The sequence below is a fragment of the Thalia democratica genome, chromosome 7 (assembly GCF_965202585.1).
Source record: "Thalia democratica chromosome 7, ktThaDemo2.hap1.1, whole genome shotgun sequence".
NCBI lineage: Eukaryota > Metazoa > Chordata > Thaliacea > Salpida > Salpidae > Thalia > Thalia democratica.
The window spans coordinates 41,275,538-41,297,697 of NC_139171.1; the positions used below are offsets into that span (position 1 = coordinate 41,275,538).

The window sequence follows — 22,160 nt, forward strand, 5'->3', positions numbered from 1 at the left end:
GCATTTTTATCTTTCTCAAAAATAAATAATAAAAATAAATTAGTTTTTGAGATTTTGTTTTTGAAATTGTTTATACGAATTTAAATTGTCATAATTTGAACAATCATAAAACATACTAACAGGTCACATTTTATAAAGGCTGTTGTATCTACAATTTTTACGACAGATATAAAAGTTTCAAATTTGAGAAAGTTTAATATTACTACCAAAAACTACTCATAAATAAAATGAATAGATTAAATTTAAAATAAATTTCATTACGTTATAATAAATAAAAAAAGTGCAAACTAATAATATGATGTTGAAAATAAAACGATCGAAAACTGGTATATTTTTTAGTCATAAAATCAAACTAGTTGTAGCTGTAAAAATTATAAAGACATTAATTTTTTAAGTTTATTGTCTATTTATTATTCTAAAATTTAAAATAAAAGTACAATTAACAATCAATAAAAAAACATTAAGGCAAGGCAAAGTTTTTACTAAAATGTTCGATTGACGATATTTCAACTGGTTGACTTTTGAAAGTGTTTGGATGGTATTCAGTTACCTGAAAGACAAAGCACAGTAGTTAATTTTTACATAGTTATAAATATATTAAGTAATTGTTCAAAACCTATAACTTTTTTCAGGGTTGCCAGTGGTTTTTGAGAAATTTTCATCATTTCAAAAATGTTTTCAGGTTTTTAAAAGTACACATTTTTGGGTTTATCTTTAGCTAAAACTAAGTTTAAGGTAAAAAAAAATTGGATTAAATAGTATAACAACACTGAAAAGATACTGTAAAGCTACTCTACATTTGTTTTTTGATAACAATATTTTTATATATATGGTAGACTTTTTGAGTCAAATCAAAATTTTACTACTTAACATGTAAAAATTATTTAAAATAAATTATGATTTTTTTAGTTAATTTTGTACAAAATTTCAGGTTTTTCCAGATTTTTTTTTCAAAATTTCTCAAATTCCAGGTTTGATGGCAACCCTGTTTTGGTTAGGATACTAGTTTTGGTTGCTATTTAAACACACTTTAATAACTTATTTATAAATTAAGTCATATTACTTGAATTACAAAGAAACTATTCAATTTTTAAATGCAACAAATAAAAGAATACTGGGAATTATACACAGCAGTAAAAAAAATTATAAACAACTAGTATCATCAAAAGTATTTGTGCTTAAAGAGTAAATGTAATTTAAAAAAATTAGCTTGAATGTGTAAAATCAATTATCTAGAAAGTTTAGTACAAAACTATAAACTCAAGGTGCTAACCTTATAATGTAATGAATTCAACATGCTAATAAACTAAGACATTAGATTAACAGACTGTTACTCTTTTCAAAGAAATAAATCATTTTTTATTTAAACCTTTTTTTGATCTAACAGATAACCGCATAAAAGGTTATACTAGCGTTATTGAAAAAGCACACGAATAAAATATTTTTATTAGAATGTTGCAAAAGTTTACTCTTCACAAAACACTTAGAAATTGAAAACAAAGTATCGATATACATACAATTGTGTAAATAGTTTATGTTACACTTTAGTAGTTAGAACGAAATGTAGTAATTGATTAAAAACTGTTTACTTTAAATCTAAATTAAAACAGAACTTCCTAAAAAACATATGTATAAAACATTTGTTTTTTATCTATTTTAAGCACAAGGTATTCACGGTGTGAACCTGTACACAGTAGAGAACACAAAATTATTTTCAGAATTGCCAAAAGTTTTTGAGAAATTCTTCCAGGTTTTAATTTTTTTTTTCCAGGTATTAAAAGTAGAAGTTTTTGGGTCTATTTTTAGTATAAAATAAAGCTTAAGGTAAAAACCTGTCTTAAATAGTAAAACAAGTTTAATAAGAAGTTGTAAAACCACTTTAAACATGTTTTAAGTAAAAATATATGATAGATTTTTTGTGACAAATTTAAATTTCATTATTATACATGCAAAAGTTGTTTAAAATTCAAGGTTTTTTAGTGATTTTTGTTCTAAATTCTATGTTTTTTAGGAACTTCTCAAATTCCAGTTTTTTTCAGGAGTCCAGTTTTTTTGACAACCCTGTTATTTTACTCGACAAAAATTTTAGCAAATAGAAAAGGTAATTTTAATAACGTTTAATTTGTTATTTTCTATCATAAAAAGCTATCATTCACACAAAATAACAGTTCCAAACACATTATTTATACCGTGGACTCTCAAAACATGAAAATAGTGTATTTTACAAATACATTATACTTTTACAGCCTAATGTGCACAGAATTGTTTTCTCACTAATTTAATGACCACAGCTTTTAATAAGCTTTGAAGACGACTGATCTAAAACACACAAATTTTCAAAACTTAAAGAAAATTAAACTTATATCCAACAACATAAGATCATTAATATTAAATATTTGGCTTTTTTAGTAATATTTTTTTTCACATTTTTAAGACCTAATTTATAATAAAAATGTAATATAAACATTATACTAAGTAAAAATAATTATAAAAAAAAAACTATATACGAATGCATAATTAAATGTTCTTAATATCAGACGAATTAAAATGGGATGAAGGTAGTCTTCCTCTTTTGATTTTAAAGACCGGACAGGATTGAATTTTAGATAAATATAAATAAAAATGGTAAGAACCATTAAAAAAATCAGTCACAGTCTTTTACAACCACTTAGAATAGATCTTTCGTTTATTAAAAAACAAACATTTTCAATTCTTATTCAAATAGAATGTGAATCTATTTGAATAAGAATTGAAAATGTTTGTTTTTTAATAAACGAAAGATCTATTCTAAGTGGTTGTAAAAGACTGTGAATATCAGACGAAGTTTGAAATAATATATATAGTAAGAAAATAATAACTTACATTATTATTCAAAACTATTCACAAAAAATAAAACTAAGTTTTGTAACAACACATACTTTGCAAAAAGTCAAAACTGTAATACTTTTATACAAATGGTAGATCAACACATTTTATACCTTAACATTACACATAAACATGAACTATAAAATAAAACATCGTTTTCTTTATTAAGATCCCAGCTAGCATGACACAAAATGTTAATATGTCTGTTAAGTCTACCTTCATAGGGGTCAAAAAAAAATATACAATAAGCATTAACAACATATACATATAATAGTTTTATTAGAAAATGTTAAAATAAAAAAGAAAAGCTTTTTAAGCTGATAAATGAGAGTTTATTTTGTCAATCTAACAAGTTCATAGTCTAAATGAGAAGTTAAAAACAAACCTTGACGTTAACGTAATCGCCTACTTGCGTTTTACGTTCTGTTTTACTTGTGACATCATACAAAGTCTGATGACGTGGTAATATGACTTTAAGGTTGCCATCACAACGACCAAGCCATTCGTCGTCAGACTTGACGGACACCTTTAATGGGTAAGTTGTTTAATAGAAACACAAAAATGTCTTTTTATAAGTATTAAAAATAAATTTGTTTAAAATGCTTTAAAAATAGTTGAGTAATTAGTATTTAAAGTACTTATGGTTTGGCATAAAAACTAAGAAAAAAAATAGCATATGGAGGATATGTAATTTATCTACCACTTTACTCTTTACCATTAAATTTCTAAAACTAAGTTTTTATTGGTTACTTCAATGAAAACTAATATGATATATAATAATAATATTGTTTCAAACAAACACAACATTTATATTTAGTTATTAAACAATTTTTTGGTAAAGTTTTACAATAAAACAACTTATAGTGAGTAAATTTTAAAAATATCATTCTAAACTAAAACATAGTTTTTTATGCTGAACTTATCATTTAACGGCAAACACTATAACAAAATTTTGTTAAAATTAAATTCAAAAAAGAAAACTATTTGGTACTTTAAACTTACTTTAGACAAACTAAAGCAAAAAAACTAACTTTCTCAATTAGAACGAGTCTGTTCTGACCAACAAACTTACTGTTGGCCAGGGGTAGATTGTTTTCATATGAATTGATCACGTCAGCAAGCCTCTGTTGCTTGACAACCTCATTAACGTCATCTTTCATTCGGTGATATGCGTGCGTTTTCTGCCAAAATATTTTTTTTTAGTAAATTTAATCTAACGAGTGTATATAAAATGACAATTCCCACCCGATCAAATCCCACCTGCGCACAAATCCCAATGATTTTTTTTTTAATTAATATATTTTTGTTTTGTTTTCATTTGTTATTTATTTTTTATCACTGTTACCCCTAACCCTTACCCTTTGTCGGTAAGCAGTTCTCGGAGTTTACCGGGTGGGACTTGATTGCAGGTTGTAATTGAGCGGTTTCCATATAAAATATGTGAAAAATTTAAAGGTTTCTTTTAAACTGTAAGTTAACTTAAGACTATCATATAAAAAAAATATTTAAGACTATCATATAAAAAAAATATTTAAAAAAATTTATAATAAGAAACTCATTACTGTTTTAAAATACATACTAAGATAAATTATAGTAAACTATTCTTCAATGCTTATAAAAATTATCGCAAATTCAAAATTGAATAAAACTTAAAACCAAGAAAAAAAATATTTTCTAAACTATTTACAAGAAAAAAACAAAAAAATAAAAACTTTAATTATTATATCTTGAAAACATATTAATAACTTTAACAATAAAAACATTACTGTTATAATTTAATATTAAGTTAATTTAAATAAATTATAAAAAGCACAAACTTGTCAATTAACGATAAAATTTAGTCTTTAAAAACTAAAATTACTATAAGTTTGAATTTTAGACGTTAATTTGTTTTACAATATGTATTACAGTGGGCCCAAATTGCATTTAACTGGAAATAGGGAAAGAATTTTATTTAAAAAAATAATATTTGTAAATCTTTACAAATCCTAATTTATTGTAGTCTAAAATTGTATCTATTGAATTTTCAAAACTAAATTTGAAAAATTCTAGTAAAATAAAAGTTGTTGGATTTTAAGTAGTAGCGCTTATAAAAGTTTTTTGCTCTATGCATTTTTTTACTATAAATATTTTAATTTTTAAAATAAAAATTAATTAATTAAATATATATTTGAATTAATTTCGCCTTTTGTAACATATTGTAATTGTTTAGTATATACTAAATATTAAGTTTTAGTAATAAAAAATAATTCTTTATACTAAAATTATTATGTAATGCTACTTGCACTTTCTCCTTTTTGAGAGAACTAGCGTTTGCTTTAAAACTGGTGCTTCACTTTATTTTTTGCTGATTTTTAGTTATCGTTCTAGGTTTAACAGCCATGAACAGTCAGTAAACTTCTTACTCGCGATGTTGTATGTTTTAAGTTAGGCTGTTAAGTCATGGTATTTTGATTCGTTGTAACTTTTTTAACTATAGATTTTTATATTTGTTATTAATATGTGCCAGCTTTTATTGATAATTTCTGTTCGCATTTATGTTCTATTCACAGATTCGATTTCAGTTAAATAATAGTATAAGTTAACAAAACACTTTATAAACCTATTAGATGAAATAACTAAAGTAGTTTCCGAACTAACTTAAGATTGAACATTATTTAAGCGTTATAGTCAGTTATATCCAGGCCCATCTCAATATATAACCAAGCACATACCATAAATAGTTTTAATTCAATTTAAAAAAAATATATATTTTAGTCTGATTTTGAAAAAAAATGTTGGCTAATTCATTTTAGAATGCCTCTTATTAAAAAATTCTGGTATGAGTTGAACATGTTTTGTTTAAGTTTTTTTAATCTGCTAGATCTGAGGATTTCAAAAATTTATTCATTTATATATGTGCCACCCGTGCCAGAAATATGTCACTTTAAAAAGTTTACTAGAGTGTTGATATAAATACATGAAAAATACCTTTTGTAATTTTTTTTTGAACAATAAAAAAGTTTTTAATTTTAATAACTATTTATTTACCAATTCTGTAAAATATCTTTAGAAATCTATGAAAAAAGTAATGAAATAATTTGATGTTGAAGTAAGTTTTTTATTCAACCGTTAATTTTCTATTTTAAATGACATCAAAATTTGAACTAATCAAAAACCTTTCAAAACGCCTCACGCCAACTGATATAACTTTTGCTGTTGATGGAATTTTTTAGTTTAGTTTGAAGCACTAAATGCGCTAGAATTTTGGCTTTCTACCCATAAAATTCTCAAAAAAAATTCTTATTTTTTTATTTTTTTTTATTTTCAGTTGCGGGGCCCAATGTTAGCTAGAATATTAATTAGTTATTTTCTAAAGACTTAAATCTAGTTTAAATTTTGTAAAAAATATTTTCAATATTTTATTAGTTTAAACAAATTTAACAGCAAATAAACACACTAACTCCACGCATACTGTACTTGAACATAAAGGCGGAGTTGTATTTGACAATGTTCATCAGATCAACAGTCAGCCTGTGATCTTCTTCTGTTTCGCCGCAAAATCCACTGATCATGTCGGTGGAAATAGTTATGTCTGGCATGTAAGACCTAATTCTATCCACCAGCTCCAAGTAGTCTTCTCTTGTGTGTCTTTAGATTTGATAGGTAAATTTTAAACGAACAAACAGTAAACATAATAAGCTTATTATTGATGATTTATTAAGGAGAAGTTATGTAAAGAAAACTCTGTAAAACAGAAAAAAATGAAATAAAGGGGTTAAACCTATATTATAATATACAACTTTTTGTGTTGCAAATGATTCTATTATAACTTAAAGTTCGAAAATAAATAAAATTACTTTACTGTAAAGAACATTACGTTATAAAGTGTAGAATAGCATTTCAAATATTAAAAGCTAATAAAAACGTTGAGATATTAAATTTACTTTTTAGAAAATAAAACAAATTACTACTGTTATACATTCTTTTGTTGTTTAAACATTATATTGGTGGTTTATCTCAATAAAGTATAAAAGGTTAGCATTATGATTCCTGCTAATTAGTATGCTTACAACGACTAAAAAAATTCTGAGTATATATTGCAGTACCCAACACTAATGTTACTATTACACATAAATTTAGCTTTGTGCTCAACTAATAACAAATAAGTGATTTAAACATCACAGTTTTGTTTTATGACCATCTAGTACACGTCAATTAGTAGACAGGCCCAGAAAATTAATTAATAATACACTAAACTGAGCATAAACATACATATAAAACTAGAAAACAAAAACAAAATTATACCTTGAAGAAATGTTTTAGTGTTTAATCTGCGTTGTTCAACAAAGATTTTATTCAAAAAAAAAACAAATTATAAGAATAGCTTCAAAGCTGCATAAAATTAGATGTTACGTAATAATATAATAAATAAATATTTAACAAAATTATGTACACAGTACTTAAAAAAAATTTACAAAAGTGTTAAGTACTACTATTTAGCTTCTTTTATTTAGGGATTTGTACTTACAATTCCTTTTTATTGAATAAAAACTTGATTTTTTAAATGTTTATTGAATAATAAATATACATATGATTAAAGAATGTCAATCTTTTTGTTTGAAAACATTTCATATGTAGCTTTCTGTCAATATCAAAAATTTGTACAATAAGTACTTTCAAAGTTACAAAAACTTCAATTTAAGTAAAGTTATTTTTTTCAAACTGCTAAAAAGATATTTTCTTCTGAATCTTAACTAACATAACAATTTAAAAACAAACAAGAAAATTTTTCTATTAAAGTAACAAAACTTGTGAATTAACATACCCTCTCCTCATAGACTTCAGGACATTTGAGCTTCCACTTTGTGCAGGCAAGTGAATTTGTTTACATATGTTGTTGCGCTCTTTCATAATTTGAAGTACCTAACAAATAAATAAATATTTAAAAAAGTTAAGCATAAACAAAAACTAATAAAAGTACTACAAATTTTCAAGCTTATCTAAATTCCATTTTTTATTCACACAAAATTTACCTAAGATATAGGGGAAAAATTATATGAAATAAACAAAAAGAAACTTCGTACAATTTATTTAAAACTTTAAATTTCAAATAAACTAAAAGTAAAAATATTCTTTACATGTAAGCTTGTAATCAAAAAAAAATACTTCGTCAGGAAAATCCTTAGGGTGCGGAGAAGTAAATCTGATGCGCATTTCTGGGTCAACTGAAGAAATATTATCTAGAAGGTCTGCAAATCTCATTCCGCCAACTTTTTCTTTGTACAATGTTTTGAAACCTAAATATACGAATTATTGAAAGTAAATTTTGTCAATCGAAATAAATTCTATTTTTACTTCTTTTTTAAATAACTTTTAGTTGATATACATTAAACTTAAAATTAGAATCGATGTTTTTTTTATTCTTATAACTCCTTAAAGCCTAAATATCTTTTTAAACTTTTGAGCTAGGATTTTTTTACACTCAAACTAAAACTTTAAGTTAAAAATCCTGTACTGTTAACTTTTTCTTAAACCATAAATGTTATGTTACTCTTATATGTCAACTAACTTATAAAATTTACCTTTGCTAAGGTTGCTGTTAGATGCTGAGTATTGCTGCACTGAAGTATCCCGGTAGCTGTTGACGTTTTGCCCTAGCAACGTCACCTGTTTAATTCCTTGCTCTGATAAAATTCGTACCTCGTCAACAATGGAAGAAATTGGACGAGATCTCTCGCGCCCTCTTGTGAATGGAACTATGCAATAAGAGCACATGTTGTCGCATCCCCGCATTATCGACCTGTTTTGTTGTCTTTTAACTAACAACTTTTTCAAAAATTACATATATTTTATATAAAAATACAGTTTACTACAGAAAAGTACAATTTTTCTTTGAAATTTAAAAAAAAATAATAATATCACTAGCAATTTTTTTTTCACAAAATAAAATATTTTCTTTCACATAACAAAAACTAAAGATCTTACACAAAAGCAGATTTTGATTTGCTGTCAAATCTAACCGGAACAATATCTGCATACGTTTCATCTACAGACAGCATAACATTAATTGCAGTTTTTGAATCTTCTGTTGTTTCCTCTAGCAATCTTGGTAAATCCCTTTATAAAGATTAATAAGTTGTTTGTTAATAAAACTTTTTAGTTAAAGAATTTCTGAAAACTAACATTTAATTTTGATAAAAACTTTAATTAAATGTAAAGCACTTTTTTCTGCGTTTATACTGTAATACTTCATCTTTTATTTTATCTTTAGTAGGAAATAATTTAACTGTATTAGACTTAAGGCTATTTGTTAATGAATTGAATTTATAGGATTGGTTAATCAACTTTTAATAGACTCCATAATGAAAGGTGAAAAGCGCAATAAGTGAAAAACCAACACTAATTTATTTAGAGTAGAAGTTTTTCAATCCTCATAAAGTCACTTATTTTTAAATTAATAATAATTGAGTAAAGACATTATAATTTGAAAAAGTGCTTTATTTAAATATGTAAAAAAATAGTCAATCAAAATATTTTACCATAACTTAAAATTTGCTGTAAACCAAAAGTTGGTTGAAAATTTGATGTCCTCTTTATTGATTTGCTTAAAGAGTCAGTGTTGAATTAGAAAAAAAAATTATTTACGACTAAAAATTCAAAATACTTTTTGTTAATTATGATTACAAACCTGTATGCATCAGGTCCAGCTATTACGTCAACTGCTTTTTCTTTGTCCAATATTTTATTTTTTAGCCTTTCAGCCATGCAACCTGGTAGCATTTTACATATCGTAATTAAACTAATTATGATTAAATAACAATTAAATCTAATTCAAAAAATTATACGAAACTAACCAAGTATTCCTATTTTTGGATATTGCCTAGATTCGTGTCTCATTTTCAATTTCTTTAGAAACTTTAATCTATTCCAAATTTTGTCTTCCGCTTTTTCTCTTATAGAACAAGTCACAACAAGAATAACATCTGCCTACAATTTAAAAAGGATGTAAGTCAGATTTTATTTGCAAGTATAAAACAGCAATTACTTTGTCTAGCACTTTAATTAGTGTATTAAGTAAGTACTAAAAACAACAAATTAATCTTAAGACTATCAATTAGATAGAAGCAACTTGAAAATGAATACTATAAGTGATTTTTTTATTGGAATTTTTGACACAATATACTTGTTAGTTTTTGAAAATGGGTTAAGCATAGTATTGTTATAAACAATGTAAATATTTTACAGCACTAAATATGTTTAAACTTTTTTATATCTATGTTCTTTATAGACATTAATTGTCAAAAAAAAAAAGAAAATTAAATATTATATACAGTTTATTCAAAAACTTTATTTTTAATAATAAGTGTTAACAAATTTCATATAAATAATAACAATTAATTGAAAAAACAGAAACTTATTTCATTTATTAGGTAGCTTTTAATTATATAGTTTAAAGGGTTGCCACTCTTTTCAGTCAAAAAACTATCCAAAGTGACTTTTAACTGTCCTCAATAATGTATATTTTTTTAAATCCTTTAAATAAGTCTTAAACATTTGTTTAATAAATTTTTCAAAATCAATATAAATAAATCTTTTCAATAAAATTAGTCATAAAATATTGAAACTGTAACAACTAAATCTCATTAAAAATATAGAAAAACAACTACTTATGATATTTTCAAAAAACCTTAAAACTATTAGAGTTTTTTTATAAAAAAAAATAGCATGAGTTATCATGAGTTAAAAAAAATAGTCAAAGTTATCCTAAGTTTTCAAAAATTTCAAACTTTCTCATCTTGAGTATTCTGAGTGTGTGGCAAGCCTAAGTTTGTTAGAAAAAAGTACAAGCTTTAATACCAATGTAAAAATTAATAAAATTCAAAATAGTTTTTTTTTAGTTTAACAATACTGTAAGCAAATACAATTTTTTGCAAGATAACTTAACTAGCAATAAATATTATTGTACGTCTATCAAAAATAAGCAAGTATACAAACTTTAAATTACTTTTGAGTAATCTTCCGTCTTATGAAAACCAGAATTTTTCAAAATAGACCATGCATATTCAGTATCATTAACATTCATTTGACACCCATAACATTCAAAATAAACGGTTTTTCCAAATGGATATTTTTCTTTTGCTTGACTAACTTTTTCAAGATAAGGGTGATTTTCCTCTGCAACATGATTGCAATTATTTTGAATAGGTTGGGAAGCAAGAAATTCTCGGATATTTGGTATTTCTTTCAAATTTAACTTTCTGTTAGCTTGGCGAAGTTTACTTGCACTCAGCAATCTGTACTGCTTGTACAAATTATCTTTTTTTATTAGTTTTGCATTCAAATTTCCTACTGAGAACATGCCCTGACATGTTTTGTGAAAAGTAAATGTTTTCAGGACACTCATTGTAAATTATAAAAAGCAAAAATCTGATTATAAACAAATTTATCACAATTGAAAAAATAGGCGTGTTTACAAGAATAAATAGCTGCTTTATTGATTAAACTTAACATTAGATTTAAAGACAAAAATTAAAGAACAAGAACATATTGTAATTATACACTTCTAAAACAAATTTATTTTAATCGTATATACTGGCATTTTTGTTTAAAAAAAAATTAAACTTACATCTTTTTTTTTTATTTAATCACTGACATTAGTAAGCGTTAAATATTCTTATGTCTAACAACTATGACTAAGATTTTAGACAGATGTTGATATGTTTCAAAAAAAATTATATAAATGCATTAAATTTTACCAAATATGAAAACTTTGAATAACATGTAAGATACAGCAAACTTTTCTATAAATACAGGGTTGCCAAAGGATTTTGAAAAGTATCTCTAGGTTTTCTGAATTTCTTCATTGTTTTTTTTAAAGACAGTTTTTTGTTCTATTTTTATTATAAAATAAACTTTAAGGTAAAAATGTCTAAAACAGCATAACAACATTAAAGAGATATTGTAACACTACTTTAAATGTGTTTTTTAGCAAAAACTTTTTTATGATGCAAAAAAATTATCAATATAATATATTTTTTGTACCTTATTTTAATTTCATAACTTTACTAATGGAAATAGTTTAAAATTCTGGGTTTTTAGTTATTTTTGTTCGAAATTTTAGGTTTTTCCAGGTAATTTTTTAAATTTCTCAAATTCCAATTTTTTTTTACCTAAATTGTCAAATTCCAGTTACTTCCAGGTTTTTGGCAACCCTGTAAATAGCTATAAAAAAGATATTTTTTACTCAATTTTAGTACAATGTCTTATAAAAAAATAGTTTTTAAGATTTTTAAACCTAAGTACCTTATTTAGTAGAAAAGCTTTTTATTACATTTAAGTTTTAAAATAAAATTATTTTTACAAACTAATTTGAGTTTTTGATTACTGAAGAGTGTTAGCATGAACTGAATATAAAATATTTAATTACTTTTAGTTTATTAATATTTAGACACTCAACTTAATCCTAATATGTGTTCTATTTTTTCAAAAAATGAAGAAATGAGAGTTTTTGTTATGCATGTAGCAAAATTGTAAAACTTTATTTTAAATTTATAAAAATTTGTCAAAACTATATAAGTACTTTATTTAAGTACTCACAATTTATTAAGGCTATTAAACAGTTTAAATAATTTTTTCAATAAAAATTAACTAACTATTCATTATGTTAAATTAATATATATTAATATTTACACTAATTACCATTAATTTAATGTATTAAAATCTTAGCTATCAAAAAAGAAATGTAAAGATAAACATAATTCATAATATCAAAAATATTTACATGTTGAATTTAATTCAGAGAATAATATTTAAAAAACTTTTAAAACACATAGTAATAATGGATAAGAGTCTAATATGCACAAAGGGACACTTTTGCACAAAGGGTCAAATAAGCACAAAGACACTTTTGCACGCACGGCGTCGATTTCGCACAAAGACACTTTTACATTGAATGAACAATTTCTTAAGTTTTTTCTCTCTAATTATCACTATTACCCCTAACCATTACACTTGGTCTGTAAATTAATTTTATATTTTTGGTTTTTTATTTATATTATAAAAAAAAATTCTATGTTTTTGTTTTAATTAATAATTTTTATTTTTGACTGCATAAGAGACAAGATGTACACATAAATTTTATCAGAAGATATGATAACTTAATAATCAAAACAAATAAAAGGAAACTAGACATAATCTTTTGAGCTTTTATTAGTTTTTTTTTCTATTGCTGTTTCCCTTAACCCTTACCATAAGTCAAAAACTTTTTTTTTTTTTTATCTTTTTATTTTTTACTTAGTTTTACTCTCATGCAAAAATGTCCTTTCAGCAAAAAAGTCTTCGTGCATATTTGCCCTTTGTGCAAAAGTGTCTTTGTGCATATTTGAACCATTCCCAGTAATAATACTTTTAAGTGATAATTGGATAAAACATATAAAAACATATAGTCTAACGTTGTGAACCATGATAGGTGGTCAATACTATATTAACTAAATCATTAAACTCGTCTGGTTTACAATTATTTTCAATCCAACTTATAATAGAACCAGAGATCTCCTGGAAACTATTGGTTGAAACTTTCTGATCAAATGTAATAAACAACTGGTCCATGATGTCTTTAAAAATTGCTCCCTTCATATCATCAGAAACTTGGTTGTTGTAAACAGAAGAAGCATGCTTGTGCTGCATGACAACTTGGCTATAACTGTCTTTCATGCATTCTAAAGCTTCTTTCTGTTTTCTTAACTTGTTTATCTCCTCTCTTTGGTTGCTGTTATAATTCTGAAACATCTCTATATGTTCTATAGTTTTCTGTAAAACTGCAGCTTTGCTGAGTTTTTGAGTTGCACCATCTATAGTAGTTGATGAGAGTGGTAGAAGCATTTGTAGATCATTATAACCTTTTCTGATTGATTCACGTCTCTTTTTTTCTGCTTGTGTGTGTGCTTCCCTACGTTTTTCTTGGATAATTCTTTTGTCATCAGTATCTTCTTCATCTGTGTTTGGAACAGATGAAGCCGCACTAGACGGTCCAGAAACAAACTGCTGAAGAGAAGGATTGGTATCAAAAATAAAATCACTACTTGGTAGACTGTAGTTATTATCAATCAGATCAGAAAACTTTCTTGAATTTCCAGACATAGTTAAGTTTGTAAATACTTTTTTGATCTGCTTATTAGCATATAATTATTGTTAATAAAAAAAATATTTACACAAAACAGAAAATATTCAATATTATTTTTTTATCAGAATTTATTTTAGAGCAAATTTTATAAACAAAAACTACCATGAATATATAATTTACTTATTTGTTAAAAAAAACCTATTAGAATGTTGAAGTTTTAAAGTAGTTAAGTTTCACATCTGTACATTTACTTTACAACTGTTATCAAAAAATTATTTTTATTTATTAACGTACAACAAACCTAAAATAAAATTGAACCAATTTTATATTCAAAATTTTAACTAAAACATCAAAATTAAATTCATGTATGTTATACAAAATAAAAAATCAGTTTTAGTCTGTATCACTAGAATTACTACCATCATCACTAGAATCACTAGAAACATCAGAATCTTCAAACATGGTTACTGTTTTCTTTTTTTTGGAACACACTGGAGTATTTTCTTCTAACTGGCTTTTTCTTTTCATAATTTTTGCTTGTTTTAAAGCATCATCCAAAGAATCACTAATTGTTTCGTTCTGTTTATCATAATCAGGATCATTGAAAAAATGTTTTGGATTAACTAATTTTTTTTCTAAGTTTTCTACTTTTTTTCTTTCTTTTTCTTCATCATTAGCTTTCTTATTTTTCATGTACTCTTCAAACTTTTTTTCATTGTTAACATCTCTCATTCGCCTACCTGACAAATCTCTGCAAGATTCAGTATTAGTGGTTTTTTCTATTTGAGACCCCATTGCTCTTAGCATTGAACCAAAACCTCCTTTTCCACCATTTAACTTTAAATTTGCTGTGTATGTTTTATTAATGTCTAAGCAGCAATCTTCAGAAACTGGTAATCCTTCATTAATGATGTAATAACATGATGAGTGAATCTGTTTTTCATCCTGAATGTACTGTTTAGCACTCTGCACTGAATGGCAGGAGCCATAAGGAACTTGAACACTTAAACTTGAGGAAAACTTTATTTTAATAAACATAACTTATCTTTTTATACAATTACCTGCAAAAATTATTTCAAATTTTTAGAAAATTGTTATCAAAAAAAGAAATATAGTCAATTATACTAAAATATATATTATTATACTTAAGTAATAAATAAATGTCATACTATATAATTTACCTAATGTGTTTCAGTTTTTGAATTTTGTTCCATTTCATTCTTTATTATTTTTACAACATATGATTTAAGATACAATAATGAAATTTAAAAAATATAACAAAACACATTTCATTTTTTCTCAAACTTATTTGAGTACTTTTGTAGTAAGGCTTATCAAAAATTGTATCTTACTACATTAAATTGAATTGAAATTGAAATAAAATTATACTGAAGTTTAAAGTTTTAAAAAATTACGTAATAATAGAATGTAGAATTAACTAAATGCTTATACTGTAGAACTTTGCTGTACTAATAAAACTTGTTAAATTAAAATCAAACTAAAATAAACCAAGAACAAAAATTTAAAAAAAACAAACTTGCAAATAAAATTTACGAGAAACTACTTTAAAATTACATTTACTTAATAGAAGGATTTAAAAAGTCTAGTTTGATATACGAACTTTTTCTGTTTACATATACTGGGCCTTCAAGATTGAATGCATAGGGCTTCTATAACATGTAGCAGAAAAATTTTGTATACCAAACTAGACTTTTTAAATCCTTCTGTTAAGTAAATGTAATTTTAAAGTATAATTAGTTTCTTGTTAAGTTTTTTAAAAGTGTTGCTTTTTTTTTCATTTTTATTTTTGGTTTTTTTTAGTTTGATTTTAATCTAACAAGTTTTATTAGTACAGCAAAGTTCTACAGTATAAGCATTTAGTTAATTCTACATTCTATTATTACTTCATTTTATATTTTAAAACTTTAAACAACAGTTTAATTTTATTTCAATTTAAATTCAATTTAATTTAGTAAGATACAATTTTTGATAATCCTTACTATAAAAGTACTCAAATAAATTTAAGAAAAAATTTAAATGTGTTTTGATACTTTTTTTAAATAAGTTATGCACCAGAAAAAAGCTGTTCAAACAATAAAATTTGAAAAACCTGAGCTAAATACAGTGCTTCCTCGCTAATCCGGCCGGTTTTAGTCAAGAAGTTGACTTATTTACTTTAGCGTTTTTAGCGTTTAATTTCATTTTACTTCGAAAAAGTATTCAATTTACGTTTTATAAGTATGCAAGCAATATATTTTTACGTCATAATAAAGTATCATCTGTATAATCTTAAGTTTTTTTTCATACTTTTCCCGCTTAGTTGTAACAAACTTATTTATTATTCATTTGCAATTTTTCTGTCTTTGCTAAGCAAGTTACAATTTAATATACTACAATCAACATATCTGGTTAAAAAATGGATAAGACAGCAAAGAAACGAAAACGCGTTCAACTAACAATTGAAAACAAGTTAAAAGTTTGCGAAATGGCAAACAATAATGTGCCTAAAGCTGTTATAATGAGCCAATTTAACATTGGTAAGTCAACTTTAAATGATTTAAATTTGAGAGGCGAAGAAAAGTTCAAAAAGTTTAAAGCCGAAAAGGAGGAGCTGGGACTAATTGGAGCTGATAAAACAGCAAAAAAAGTAGAGGGAGGCGTCTTTGACAAGCTAGACAGCGCCCTTTACATTTGGTTTCGTCAGGAACGTGAAAAGGGTTGACAATAACTGGCCCAATACTATTAGAAAAAGCCTCCAAGTTCCATCGTTTAATTTACGGTGAACACTCAAGGCCCTTTTCAGCAAGTACGGGGTTTCAATGGAGGTTTTGCAGGAGATTTGGCTTGCGTAATCTTAAAATATGTGGCAAAAAATTAAGTGCAGATAGTTCAGCTGCTAATAAATTCATAAATGAGTTTTCTGTCATAACTGAGGGCTATTCTGAACACCAAATTTTTAACTGCGATGAAACTGGGTTATACTTCAGAATGTTGCCTGGTCATACATTAGCTTTAGTTAACGACCGGCCAGATGGAACAAAGAAAGCAAAGGGTAACAATAAATGCATGTGCTAATGCAAGTGGCACAATAAAGCTACCTTTATTGTTAATTGGAAAGGCTAAAAACCTGCGATGTTTCCGTAACCTCAACAAGGAAGCGCTGCCAGTTGTCTGTTGTAGTCAAAAAAATGCTTGGGTCAATTGTGACATTTTTTGCGATTGGTTTTCTAACTGTTTTGTTCCCGAAACAAAACAAAGACTAAGTGAACTTGGGCAAGAAAAGAAGGCAATTTTGTTCCTTGACAATTGTTTTGCTCATCCTAGTGAGGACAAACTTGTATCAGCTGATGGAAAAATCACTGCAAAGTTTCTGCCTCCAAACGTTACTTCACTCGTACAACCAATGGATCAAGGTGTACTCGAGTCCATAAAATGGGTTTATAGAAGGTCGATTCTTAGAGATCTTATATCACAATCAACTTTCACAATTGAAGATTTTTGTAAAAGAATCGACATGACAAAAGTTGTCGACACTGTTTCATCTGCTTGGGGTATGGTAAAGCCTTCTTCCATTAGAAACTCATGGAAGAAATTAATGCCATTACAGCAAAGCTCTTCCATGCAAAACATAGACCCTTCAGAAAAAACTCAAGACAACAAGTTTGTACAGCAATTTGCAAGATTAAATATCACATTTACAGAAGATGATATTCAAAGATAGATGAGTTGCGATGGTCCTGGATATGAGTATATGGACAAGCAAGGAATTGTTGAACTGGTTACTGGGGATAACGAAAAAGAGGCTGTTAAAGTTGTTGAAGATAAAATTGGTGTTTCTCAGCCTTCTAAGTGTCCATTTTCTCATGCTGAAGCCATGCAGAAAATGGACGATTACTTAGCTTACTATTGTTGCCAACCAGAAGCCACACCTGAAGATGTGTCAAAACTCATCCAATTTTGTGAGTTTTCTGCTAAGAAACGAGAGAGCACTGTAAAACAATCTTCCATTCTTTCTTTTTTCAAAAAAAATCTTAATTTAGTTAAAGTGTTAACAGTGTAGTTTTTTTCCACTAATTTTGAACTTATAAAATTTTGTTTTGTTTAGTTTTGTCTGTTTTAATTCTTTTTTCTTTGAATAAAGTAAAATAAATTAAATTAACAGAAATTTTATAGTACGTTTTGTTATATACATTCATAATATAAGTAAGGTAGATAATTTGTAAAAAAAAGGAATATTTTGTTCTTATCCGGCCAAAGGCAAATCCGGCCGTATTTCAAAAAAATCTTGCCCAACTTGGCCGGATTAGCGAGGAAGCACTGTACTAAAATGAACAATAAAAATTAAAGAAAACTAAGTTAATTTAGTATAACTCCCCATTTAGCAATTCGGTTTATAAAATATTGGTAGAGAATTTTTAAGTTTAGTTAAAAACAATTTAACAAACACTCAAAAAATTTTAATGTCCATAATATGCAAATTACTTAACCAATCACGGCTAATTTAAAGACATTAATTAAGGCATATAACCAAAAAATATTACAAAAAGATAATCAAATTCAGATTCAATGAAGTTGCACTGGTGGCTGCAAGTATGATTTAAATGAGCAACTGCCATTTGGAGAACATCATTTACAAGGCAACAGTTAACTCTGACGTTAGGAAAAAGTTCTGCATCAGCATATGCTTAACTCAGTTCAGATTCAGATATGCTAATTATAAAAAATATTTTAAAGGTGGTATGTATTAGGGTGCTTATAAATACAGCAACCTTTGAGTTTTCAACTAGATTTTTTACACTTGGCAAATACCACAAAACAAAACTTGTGCAAAAACATAGCTGATTTAATATAGTTTTTATAGAGGCTATTTTAGATTTTATGAAAACCACTTCAATGCAAACTGTATAGGACCCAAAAAATTCAACCTTTGAATTTTTAGATGAAAATATTTTTTACATGTGGCCATTTATCACAAAAAACACATTGTGCACAATTTAAGGGAAGTTTTATGAGAAAATGAAAGAAAATTGACAAAATGGATAAAAGCTACATAAAATCAAGAACTGCTTCAATAAAAATTTTATTAAATTGTAAACAATGTGTTTTTAGTATAACTGACCACATGTACAAAGTTTTCAGCTAAAAATTCTAAAGTTGAATTTTTGGGTCCCATACAGCTTGCATTGGGGTGGTTTTGAGGAAATCTAAAATGGTCTCTATAACAACTTTTCTAAATCAGCTAAAACTTTGCACATGGTGTTTTTGTGGTATTTGCCAAGCATACAAAAGTTTGCAACTGAAAACTCAAAAGTTGTCGTAGTCATAAGCACCCTAGTGTGTATGAAAATTTAATTAAATTTTAAAAAATGTTTGTGACCTAAACCACAAAAAAAATTGATTTTATAATAACCTGGGAGGTGATAAAAGAGTACAGTCTGTATGGTAATAATCCAGTGTGTAGGCTATGCTTAAAAGAGTTAACTGCCGTTATGTATGTGTTGAAACAAGAGGGTTGCTTAAACAAAAGAAGCAAATACATATCATTTTGCCAACATATACTTGAGTTATTGTTACTATTACTCATGACTATTTTGGGACTTTTTATATGTATCTTATTATACTTTATATAAATTAGTCACAACAACTGAGTGGGTGATTCATACATTATAAAACCACAAAAAATAATAATATAAAAATTGTCACTTAATAAAAACTTTTTATATTTAACTAATTAAAATACAACAATAAATTTATATGCAGTTCTAACACAATATTAAGTCTAACTATTGCAGGGTTGCCACCCTGCCCTGAGTAACCTTAAACTGTCCTGAGTCATCCTGAGTTTTTTTCAAGTTCTTTATTTTAGCTTATAAAAATTAATAAATTTTTAATTATAGTAAAAAAATTGTTTTTAACAAAATTAATTTTTAAATTTCAAAGTGTTGCAACTAAATCAACTAAATATCATTCAAGATCTAAAAAAAGTTTTTAAAAAATTTTAAAACTATCCTGAGTTTTCTAAAAAACAGACAACTCTGAGTCAGCCTGAGTAATATAAATACAGTTTAAAAATAAATTCAAAATATCCTGAGTTATACTGAACTGTCCTGAGTATCCTGAGTGTTTGACAATCTGCTATTATTCTCAAAAATGCTTCTTTGACTTCAAAGAGGTAACTACAAGCAGCAGTCTCACACTGTTTCTCAAATTGTGACAGCCACTGTATATATTGGTATGGTTGCACTTTAAAATGTTACATCAGATAATGTATAGTTGCAACAGATATAAAAAAAATTTGCTTATAACTTTCTCCATAACTTACTTACACAAAACTATCAGAAATACATTCTCTTATAATGCTTAAACAAAAATTTAGATACTATATCCATTACAGTTTACTATAAACTGTAGAGTTGAATTTTCTTTTTAAATTTGCAAAAAGTACCATATATAGTGAGCTGTTCAAGTTGCCATTGACTAAAAAATTGCTCAATAGAAAGTCAAACTAAGTGTTAAACATAATTAGATAGAACTTGATTTCTTTGTTTCAAAATTAATTTTGTTACTTTTCTCCTTCAAGAAATAATATAAGTTTAAATCTAACCAGCTTTTACATTTTACAGTGTAAATACTTATCAACATTTTTTATAGTTTTTGTCAAAAATTTTCTAGCAGAAAGTGACATAAACATGGTTGCCACTGTTATTACCTTATAAACACAACTTGTCTAAAAAATAACACAATTTTTTAGCATTTCCTAGCATAAATGTATCTAGATAAACAAACGACATATAAGGAACTTTTACAATTAAAACCTTAAATCAATAAGGAACTTATACAGTCAAAACATTAAAACAATAAAGAACTTAATCAAACACTGTTTCTTTTAATGTATGTACTAAAATTTATTTTCTTCGTTTTTTTATTAGCACTTCAACCTCTTCATCTAATGAAGATATGGTTTTCTTCATCTGGTATGCATTCCGCTTCAGTATACACATTAACTTGTTACATAAAATACTAAACTAACTGCATAGTTATAAAGGACTCAATTATTTACTTAAACAAAAAACACTTTGATTCTAAAATTATGCTAGATAAACTTTTGTTTATATATCACAGTTTCACTATGGAAGTGTCCTTGCTACAGATCATCAATACTAAAAAGCTTACAAAATCTGCTTTTTCAAATAGGGTACTTGTTTAATATGTTAATAGAAATATTTTGCAGCTTTATAAAGGATATTTTACTATTTTATACCAGATGAAGGCATTGGAAATAAAATTAAATATTTTTGTAAATTTCTTGGAAAAGTTTGGAAATTTTTCTGACTTTAAAGGACTTTTAATTAATTTTTACCATATGAAGGCTTTGGAAAACAAGGAGTTTTCTAAGTAATCTTAAACTGACAAAATCTGACTTTTTTTTTAATTTTATCAAATTTCCTGACTTTTGTCATTTTTTCAAATTTTTCCTGACTTTTCCTGATTTCCTGACTTTTCCTGACCGAGTGGCAACCCTGCATAAAAATACTTGAATACTTATTTTTAAATAAATCTTTACAAATTTCTTAAAAATGCTATAATATATATCAAAAATAAAATTGCCTATGAAAAACTAAAAATTTTAGTTTTTTTTTTTGGTGTTTAAATTGATACTTTTTCATATAAAAAAGTAAATAGGAATCAAAATACTGCTTGCAAAAACCTAATAAAAAAGTTATATACCCATAAATAGAAATTTAATTTGTAAACAGATTCCTGACGTATGCTAAAATAAAAAAAAAAAAAAGATACTCTTTGATGGGGGTTTAGATACTTAAATCTTAAAAATAACTTGTATTGCCAGATAAATTTTCAGAAAGAATAACAGTTTTTTTTTTTATGAGAAGATACTTTTGTTTTTGAATATTCAAAGAATTTTGATTTATTAACACTAAACCAAAAACTTACTGACCAGAACAAAGACTGACCTAACTTTTATTATACTTAAAGCAGAATACAACCAAACTTAGTTTTTAAAAGTAGAAATCTAGCTCAAAACAAATTAATAAAACTCTGGGTTTAACTTTTTAGTCACTAAAATGGTCATTGTCCAATTGCCAGCCAACTGTGCCATACTACACAACCAACCTGACAAATTTAGTGTTATTATGATGTCACAATACTCAAAAGTAATTGAAATTTCTGT

At 26.0% G+C, this 22,160-nt stretch overlaps 3 protein-coding genes across 3 annotated transcripts; all 3 read right to left on the bottom strand.

The window, feature by feature from the left end:
* Positions 1-264: 264 nt before the first annotated feature.
* Positions 265-11,270, bottom strand: LOC145841005 (mitochondrial tRNA methylthiotransferase CDK5RAP1-like). The gene is made up of 11 exons (XM_082948364.1): positions 10,853-11,270; positions 9,702-9,834; positions 9,536-9,617; positions 8,833-8,964; positions 8,430-8,647; positions 8,014-8,144; positions 7,673-7,770; positions 6,309-6,495; positions 3,897-4,046; positions 3,251-3,391; positions 265-550 (listed from the first exon to the last, which is right to left on the bottom strand). The coding sequence occupies exons 1-11, from the start codon at positions 11,249-11,251 to the stop codon at positions 461-463; spliced, it is 1,761 nt and encodes a 586-aa protein (XP_082804490.1). The 5' UTR covers positions 11,252-11,270; the 3' UTR covers positions 265-460.
* A 67-nt stretch (positions 11,271-11,337) lies between these two features.
* On the bottom strand, positions 11,338-14,011 carry LOC145840134 (max-like protein X). Its single transcript, XM_082947272.1, has one exon. The coding sequence runs from the start codon at positions 13,984-13,986 to the stop codon at positions 13,294-13,296; it is 693 nt and encodes a 230-aa protein (XP_082803398.1). The 5' UTR covers positions 13,987-14,011; the 3' UTR covers positions 11,338-13,293.
* A 349-nt stretch (positions 14,012-14,360) lies between these two features.
* Positions 14,361-15,026, bottom strand: LOC145840135 (splicing regulator SDE2-like). The gene has a single exon (XM_082947273.1). The coding sequence runs from the start codon at positions 15,005-15,007 to the stop codon at positions 14,363-14,365; it is 645 nt and encodes a 214-aa protein (XP_082803399.1). The 5' UTR covers positions 15,008-15,026; the 3' UTR covers positions 14,361-14,362.
* Positions 15,027-22,160: the final 7,134 nt, after the last annotated feature.

Excerpts from the sequence above, each read along its gene's own strand:
- LOC145841005 (XM_082948364.1), bottom strand. The coding sequence starts at position 11,251 with ATGAGTGTCCTGAAAACATTTACTTTTCACAAAACATGTCAGGGCATG. Across the intron at positions 8,648-8,832 it reads AAATCAAAATCTGCTTTTGT|GTCGATAATGCGGGGATGCG; the intron begins GTAAGATCTTTA and ends ACAACAAAACAG. Across the intron at positions 4,047-6,308 it reads TCAAGTACAGTATGCGTGGA|AAAACGCACGCATATCACCG; the intron begins GTTAGTGTGTTT and ends ATATTTTGGCAG.
- LOC145840134 (XM_082947272.1), bottom strand. The coding sequence starts at position 13,986 with ATGTCTGGAAATTCAAGAAAGTTTTCTGATCTGATTGATAATAACTAC.
- LOC145840135 (XM_082947273.1), bottom strand. The coding sequence starts at position 15,007 with ATGTTTATTAAAATAAAGTTTTCCTCAAGTTTAAGTGTTCAAGTTCCT.